The 8635-nt window shown below is 38.6% G+C and overlaps 1 protein-coding gene across 4 annotated transcripts; it reads left to right on the top strand.

The window, feature by feature from the left end:
• The first annotated feature begins 4015 nt into the window (after window positions 1-4015).
• On the top strand, window positions 4016-8222 carry LOC142127212 (heterogeneous nuclear ribonucleoprotein C-like). 4 transcript variants are annotated; one of them, XM_075194338.1, is made up of 6 exons: window positions 4019-4907; window positions 5355-5464; window positions 6390-6662; window positions 7092-7170; window positions 7815-7862; window positions 8005-8222. In XM_075194338.1, exons 2-6 carry the CDS (start codon window positions 5425-5427, stop codon window positions 8186-8188), a joined length of 624 nt encoding a protein of 207 aa, XP_075050439.1. In that variant the 5' UTR covers window positions 4019-4907; window positions 5355-5424; the 3' UTR covers window positions 8189-8222. The 4 variants fall into 4 exon arrangements, with proteins under 4 accessions (XP_075050440.1, XP_075050439.1, XP_075050438.1 ...); XM_075194339.1 differs by lacking the exon at window positions 5355-5464 and having other exon boundaries at window positions 4016-4907; XM_075194337.1 differs by lacking the exon at window positions 4019-4907 and having other exon boundaries at window positions 4965-5464.
• The last annotated feature ends 413 nt before the right edge of the window (window positions 8223-8635 follow it).

Raw genomic sequence — 8635 nt, 5'->3', positions numbered from 1 at the left:
ACCATTGAGAGAACATGTAACCAAGTACTGAGGTCGAGAGGCCAGATAATCCCCAAATCAAATGTAAGCTCTGATGTAAATCACTATCCACATTATTTTTTGATAGTGCTGGAGTAGTAGTAGTTCCATTGAGATATTGTCTGGCGCCAACTCTTCTAGCAATCGTGTTATGTACTGCGCTACTACACCTGTGTCAGCTATTGAACTGGTTATTAAACTTGAGCTAAAGTAAGAGAGAGCACGAGGTATACCACCACTCCAGTGTAATGCAACATTATTTTTCATAAAATATCCCCGCTACACTTTTTCGTTCCCATCTCCAAAAACCACCTAAAACAAACAGCCAAAAAAAAAAAACCCGAAACCCTCCCCTGAGTAAAATCATCACTAAATAGTTTCAAAACTCCTGAGCTCTTATTTAATCATTACATTTTTTTTAATGCCATGCTGCATATCGACTAGCTGTCGGAACATCTGTTTCAGAAAATAAAACATTTTCCATGTCTTAGTAGTTTAGATAACCTCTTGTAACTCGGGCAACCTGTGCTTTACTGTGGGGTTTTATTTATTATTTTTTTTAATCTAGGATACGTTAGTGTCCTGATAGACCACATTAAGGCAGCCTGCGTGCCGTGCAATGCCTTCTGTGCTCTTCTAGGGCATTTAGAAGTTCAGCATTTGACGTGTTCAGTCGAGAATGAAGCAAGAGAAAAGCCTTATTATTTTCATACTCCGCTGAATCCTCACGCTATCTCTAGCATTGTAGATAGACAGTGAATCCTAGTAGTAAAACACACAGCAAAGCAACCACCAAATGTTTTCTAGATCTTAATGTACACTTCTGTAGTAGCGTGCATATATTTTTTTTATTGTTTGTGTGTGGGTGGGATTATATTAATTTCGTTACAGTTTTTGAAACTAATTAGAAGGTAAATGATTAAGTGCAATATTGAACTATGCGTGCAACCTATCTAATCTGTTTTATTTTACAGAAGAACAAATGAGAATTATTTTATGAAAGAGAACACCTTACAGATTCTTCCATTATTGTTGATGGAAAATGAAGTGTGATACTCTAAGGAATAACTGCTCTGCTTCTATAATGAAGCAGATTCCTTTAATCAAGTGAAAACCAATGGGGATAACAGAAGAGCGAAAATGGCTTATTTTGCCTGTAGGGAGACAATCAGATTAATGCTGGCATCCACAAATAATAAATGCTGAAGAAGGATTTTTTTTAATTTATTTTTTTTCTTTGTCATGTGGAAAAACATGTATAGTTGCCAGCCAACCTATTACACCTTCCTTTGAGTTTTAAGCAGAAGTGTGTTTGTTTTTAGATGTTTGACTAGTCAGAGGACCTATAGATGTCTTCAGAGGGGACACATAGATGGGCAGGAGAGAGGGTGAGGATCAATCTGTGCCCAATCGGATAATTGGAACGTTACCTGCAGTACTGAGTATTTTGGATGTGCCCACTCCCGATTCCATGTGTAGGAAAGTGGAACGAGCTAGGCCAACATGTACCCAATGTCAGTGTATATAAAGGGTAAGAAGGTGAAACCAGATTCAATCATTGAATACTGTATTTTGATTATTCAGCATTTGCAGTTGAGAATGACATTTGGCCACACCGACGCAGTATACTTGCCTACTAACCCCTCTCCAGGATCTCTGTGAGTGGTAATCGGGTGGCTATTGCGGTGGGGGGCATTGCACCACTGGGGTGGGGCCAAAATGACACATTTCGCCACAAATTGCATCAGAAAATCCCCCTGGCCTGTTCTTTCCTGGAGTTCGGGAGAGCTGCCCAACATTTTGGAGTCTCTCAGAGAACTAGGCAGGTATGAGCTACAGCAAAAATATAGAGAAAAAGGTTTCCCTCAGTTTGGATGCACTGTTAGGTTTTTAATAAGTATTCAGTTTTATTAATTTATTAAACATTTAAAACAAGAAAATGAGCAAAAGGTATAAGAAGAATTGATGTGTGTATTAAAAGTAAACTGTACTCACAGCTCACATATAACAGTAAAGCAAATTTCATCATTCCCATTTGGGGTATCTGAATACGGTCAGGTCGTAAGATATATATTGTACTTTCTTAGAGACAAAGTTCCCATAATGTAATCTCCATATAGGTTCAATATAGTGTTGTCACAACCCAAATGTGACTAACATCAATGAATATTCAGCAATGACTTCTCAGCTTATCAGACGGTTAATTTTACCATATGTGATAAAATTAACACACAAATTGTAATTCTCAAATCTGTTTTTCTTGCACTTCTCTTTTCTTTTTTTTTTTTTTCTTGATTCTTCTTTAAATCATTTTACTCATTTTCTTGTTTTAAATGTTTAAGAAACTAATAAAACTGAATACTTATTAAAAATAAATTTGGAAAATCTAACCGTGCATCCAATCTGAGGGAAACCTTTTTCTCTTTGTTTTGGTAAAATTTGTCTCTCTGGAAGCTGTACAATATCTTATAAGAATGAGTAGACGGCTGAAACAACAACAACAAAAACTAAAAATGCTGTCACCTGGTATGCCAGAGACGAACTGTCATGATGTTGAACCTGGAGACTATGTTATGATCCGCAATTTCTTACGTTCAGGTTGTTTAACAGACCGTTGGGAAGGCCCGTACCAAGTGCTGCTGACCAGTACTACATCACTGAAGGTTGCAGAGAGAGACACTTGGGTCCATTCCACCCACTGCAGGAGAGTCCATAATCCGGAGAAAGTGCAAGACAAAACTCAGACCGACGACATAGAGCTGTCACTCGTGAGCCTGTCCAGGGAGACCTAAAGCCTGCAGTTGAGACACCTGAACCAGAGACGTTACAAAACAGCATTTGCACTGTAGTTCTGCAGTTTCTAAATGAGCTTTGATATGTAAAGACCTCACGGGTTGTGTTTATGAATCTGAACCAGTAGCGGATCCAGGGGGGGCGATTGGGGCGATCGCCCCCCCCCCCCCCCCCTAGCAGGGGCTTGCTGCCGGCGGCTGCACACTGTGCAGGTCCGTTCAGCCGTGACAGTGTGCTGCCCGGCTGTTCTGAATGTGTTTAACACAATCAGAGCAGCGGGGCAGCACACTGTCACTGCCGAGCGGACCTGCACATACTGTGCAGCCGCCGGCAGCCTTAGAAATTAGAAAGGGGTGGGGCCTAAATCGCCCCCCCTAAAATCGCCCGGGGTATAGCAATAGTCTGGATCCGCCCCTGATCTGAACAGATAATAAATAATAATTATTATAATAATGACAACACATATAAATATAAGTGTCACTCCAAGTGGAGTTGAAATAAGTATTATTTTATTTTTTTATAAGCAAATAACAAAAAGAAAAATAACAAACACTCATGTACATTTTTATTTCATTTTTTATTCTGACCTACACGGACACATTAAAACAATAACAAACTAAACCTATCGGGTGTCTATAATAATCAGAATAAAATCAGGGGGTGAACAGAATACACTGTATAAGTAAATGCTTCGACCCTGTCTGTCTTTAACATACTTGATGGGATCTCAATGACGAATTGTCTGTACCATGTTTGGAGGAGGTATTGTGGCCCCGGTACCAAATTGGGTACCGGGGCCACTCCACTATGCAGTCCAGATAGAGGTGTATCAGATATTAAACAACGTTGACTGTTGATGCCCAATTTTTTAATTATATTGTGGCCTCGGTACCAAATTGTGTACCGGGGCCACCACACTACGCAGTCAAGATAGATAGATGCGTATCATAGATAAAGTACATTCAGTGGTGTGGGGCAAATTGAAAAATATTCAAAATGCACTGACATTATCAAAAACAAGAGGTTGTCACACGCTAAAACTCCAACATGTATATGATGGAGAGGATGGAGGAGCAGCCCTTCCTTATCTGGAAAATCTTTTTAAGTTCATCACTTAAAAAATAAAAAAAAGTTGCATAGAGAGGATGTGAGGGGGAAGACCAATCAGAAGCCACAATCACCATGATTGATTGTCCTGTACACCTACTGCAGTCACAAAGCCTTGGTGATAAACCTGTGTGCTCTGATGAATGGAGCCATGTGTTGGGTGAGTTTTTCAACCCTATGGTAGTGCGGCTTTAATCTAAGAATGGTATCTGTATTTGAATGCTACAGAACTCTAAATAACAGAAGACATGACTGTATAGTATGTGTGTATATAGAATATTGTCATGTGTGCAAGATGTACATGCAATCAGAGGTTGTTAATGTTAAGCATTACATATGGCAGCATTTAGTTTTGCATGTTTAGTTTAATGGCAGAAATTCTACATGTTCATTGGTGGCTTGTTTCCCTTACCCCAGTTTCCCTCGTTCCAGTTCCCTTCAGTCTGAAACTATTCTCCCCTTCTCCTTTCCACAGGACAGAGATCTGAGCAGTTCTCCAAATTACCCCTCTTCGTTCCTTGACCTGTTCTGACAGAATTTATATACGTCCCTTCTCCTTGCCCATTATTTTCTGAAGAGTAGTCACTAAGTGCACATGTAGCAATCTAGTTGCTTCTAAATGTATAGGGGGCCTGGAGTTCTCAAGCACAACAACCTCTTTAAATACTTGCCAAGTCCATTTTCCTGTTTTAATTTTTATTTAAAATATAAACGCAGAATAATGCACTTTAGTGCTCAGAACAGTCTTCACCTCCTCCTTACCCCCCCCGCCCTCTCTTTCCCATCCCTCCGATGCCAAATTTTTGGGGTGTATTACCTGATAGTAAATAAAACGAAATAATTATTTTTAAGAACTGCTGTTATTTTTAATGGACTTTTCAAAGAAATTCACTACTTTTTTTTCCTTTTTTCCTGATTTGGATTATTTTCATAAGTTTTCCCCTTTTTTTTTCACAGCGAAGAATTTTTTTTGTGAAACGCCAACTACAGTAAGTCTCGCATTTCCTGTTTTTTTTTTTTTTTAAATTGTTTTTTTTACATTTTTTTTTCAAAATTTTTCCTGCCTTACTGGTCTCCTTTTTAACTGCTGTATTTCTGATTTTTATTTTAGTTTTTTTTTTTTTTTTTTAATGTATGAATATTGGTACTGATGCTAATTTTTTCTCACTTTTTTTGGGGGTGGGGGTTGGATTGGGAAGGAGAGTTTGTAATTTTTGTGCTGCAGTATAGATTTTTCTCCCAGTTACTCTAGATGTCAATATTTTTACTGCTTTGTTTTAACTTTCATCACATGCAGCTAGTTAGACTGATTGCATATTTTCAAGTTTTGATAAAGTTTAGTAATGCTGCTGGAACATTTGCAATGTTTTCCTACTGTGCATTACCCTATGTGGGCAGTGGAATTTGACAGTTGTAGTTAATGTCCCTTCATTCAGGCCCTTTTCCTGCCCCTCCCCATTCCACCTCCCATACCTTTGCCCCATCGTTGACAATCAGCAGCAAAGAATGGAGCAAGACCTCGGGCAATCTAATCTTCAGACACCTGGTAAGGCTGGTTAATGAATAAGGTAACAAAATATGGACATACAGCTCCGTATATGCATCTTGTTCTGTTATAACTTTAATTCTGACAGCACATGTACAATATTCCACATTGCCTTTATACTACTTTATAAGTCCTCGTCAGAATCCAGGTCCATTGCAAAAATAACCTCTACAAGGCTGCTTGTTTACCACGATTTGGATTTTAAAGATTAAGGATATATAAAACCGGGTGCAAAAGTGAAAAAGGTGATGTTGCCCATATGAACCATTGACCTAATGAAGAAAAATTTCACTGGATTAAGTAAACAACTTGTGCATATACAAAATGAAATGGGGAACATGCTTTGAGGAGTTCATGCGCAGATTGAATGATCACAATTCCCTGCACACAGCATTACAAGTGTTTTGGATTTGTTCAAATTATTTTTGTACTGGGTAGTTTTGAAACTTAAAAGGTATGTTTAAATCTTTCTAAACCATGGCATTTGTAGGGTACTTTGACTGTAATTTTGTGCAGCACTTTGTAAAATAAAGCAAGTGTTAATGGTTGCTGTGAGCAATACCATCTTTTTCTTTTGGAACCGTTTTCATAAACATCCCTGAATTTGTTCTATATTTACCAACTCATTCTATTGGCCATGTGCAATGCTCATGACATGTAGACAATTATATTTTTTTGGAGACAGACAAGCCTGTGCTACAGCAGCTACAATGCAGCGCTCAAAGCCTACCATATCATTTAAGAACACCTTTTAGATTTATTTATTTTTTGTTCATTTTCACTTACCTGCAATGAATTTTGTACATGTGTTGTGTTCTTGGTATAATCATTCCACATTTGGTCTGGCCCTGCCCTTTAGCTTATTTTTATATTTTTCCCAGTCCTGTTTCCACCGCCACTTCATTATATTTCTCCCTTCCTCTAGGCTTCAAAATTGCTTCTTTAGGGCGTAGCGCGATGGCGAGCAACGTCACTAATAAAACAGACCCCCGCTCTTTGAACTCCCGAGTATTCATTGGGAACCTAAACACATTAGTGGTGAAGAAAGCAGATGTAGAAGCAATCTTTTCTAAATATGGCAAGATTGTGGGCTGCTCCGTACACAAGGGCTTTGCTTTTGTGCAATACAACAATGAACGCACCGCCCGTACTGCTGTAGCAGGGGAAGATGGACGCATGATAGCTGGGCAGGTCCTGGGTGAGTGAATGGAAAATCCATATATTTTTAATTTTTTTTTACAAGCAAATTTAAAGCTCATCTGAATTTTCCATGATTCTAATATTTTGCTTTTGATATTTTTACACCCTGTAGATTGGACATTTTCTCTAAGCAATAATGCATGTCCATCTTCTATTTTTTTTTTTTCTTTTTACTTTTTCTTTTTCTTTTTTTTTTTTTTTACTTTTATATTTTTGTGAACGTCCTACAGCATTGTATCTGCAAATTTTGATGTGTCAGCCAAGCTGGGGCTATGTGATACTTTTGCATTTTTTTTATGTTGTTTTTGCTTTGATTAAAACAATCTAGGTAAATGAATTGGGGTTTGTATGGGGCTGGATGTAGGTTTCAAGAAATGCGATATAAGCAGCAGTTTTCATTGTTTCACATTTTACTGTTTTATTTTAGACATCAACTTGGCTGCAGAGCCCAAAGCAAACAGAGGAAAAGGAGGAGGAATCAAGCGATCAGCAGCAGACATGTATGGGTGAGTATATTCTGAAAAATACATTGCAACGTGGAAATGGTCATCACAGGTGACATCGTACATGTTTGCAATGGTTAAGTATGTAAAATTGCTCTGTTACTGCTTTTTAGAGGCATGTTTAAGAAGGCTTTGGGGATAGTTTTACAAATCCTCATCTGTGGTAGTCCTCATCCTAGTCGTCTTTACATCTCCATATAATAAATATCAGCCGCCTCCTGGGCTTCGCATAAGAAGTAATTCATACCTAATCTGAATATTTACTTTAACTCTTAGAGGGTCAAGCAAGTGATGCTTGCACAGGAATACTAAGCATGAGTTTAACATGCTTTTGGACTTTGCTACTGTCCGATTCATAGACACCGTGAGCTACTGTTACGGATTTACAAAGACCACCACATTCTACTGTTATGCCAGAATTGATATGTCCTGTACCAGTGTACTGGTCTACAACTTAATTTACAGTAACTGGTGTAGATGTTTTTATATGATCAAATCTTCTTTTAATTTGAGACCATTTTAAACACTACAATGCAATATGTAGCCTCCAAAAGGCTCACTTTTAAGCATATCCTTGGTACCATGGTTATTGTCTCCTGTAACAAAGTAATCTTAAAAACAACATGCTTTCTGTACTTTTGTCTTAGGTCTTCATTTGATCTGGACTATGATTTTCAGCGAGACTATTATGACAGGTATGTGAATGGTCATGCTTACGTGACATGGAAGCTTTTGACTCTGCGTGCATCACAATTTTTGATTTTTTTTATTGTTTTTTTTAAATTTAATATTCTTGCTTTTAATATTTCCCCCTGCTCTTATTGCCTGTGTGTACAGCTATACTGCAGCCCGTGTTCCTCCCCCACCACCGATTGCTAGAGCTGTAGTACCATCAAAACGCCAGAGAGTTTCTGGGAATACATCACGTCGTGGAAAGAGTGGCTTCAACTCTAAGAGTGGTCAGCGGGGTGGATCTTCTAAGTCTAGCAGATGTGAGTTGTGTGATATTTGTAAAGGGTGACAAGACCATTTTAGACAGTAAATTAATTGCAAGAATGACTAATAATGCATTGCTGTAAAGAAATACACAAAAACACAATATTTGAAGGAGCTCCACTGGTAGCATTATACTCAGCTCTTCCTCACATGACATGTATTCTTTAATCACCTCATGTGGCTGTAGCAGCCCTTTTTTCCACTGCCAGTTTCTTCTTCAGATGCCTCAATATGTCTTCTTGCAGTGTGACCTACTGCATGCACAACATGGCAAACCTCATTCAACAACTAGCATTGCGGCTCAGTGGTGTCTATGCTACCTGACTCCCCACACAGTTCTCATCATGTGAGAGCCTATTATTGCACCCAGACTTGGTTCTGGCCACCTGGCCATTATAATCAGCTCCTCCCTCCTGCATTTCCTCTGCTACTTCCTGGCCTACTTCATTTTCTTACTCCTCCAGACTCTAAC

The sequence above is a fragment of the Mixophyes fleayi genome, unplaced genomic scaffold (assembly GCF_038048845.1).
Source record: "Mixophyes fleayi isolate aMixFle1 unplaced genomic scaffold, aMixFle1.hap1 Scaffold_29, whole genome shotgun sequence".
In the NCBI taxonomy this organism is placed as follows: Eukaryota; Metazoa; Chordata; class Amphibia; order Anura; family Limnodynastidae; genus Mixophyes; species Mixophyes fleayi.
This window is presented reverse-complemented; position numbering and strand designations above follow the sequence as displayed.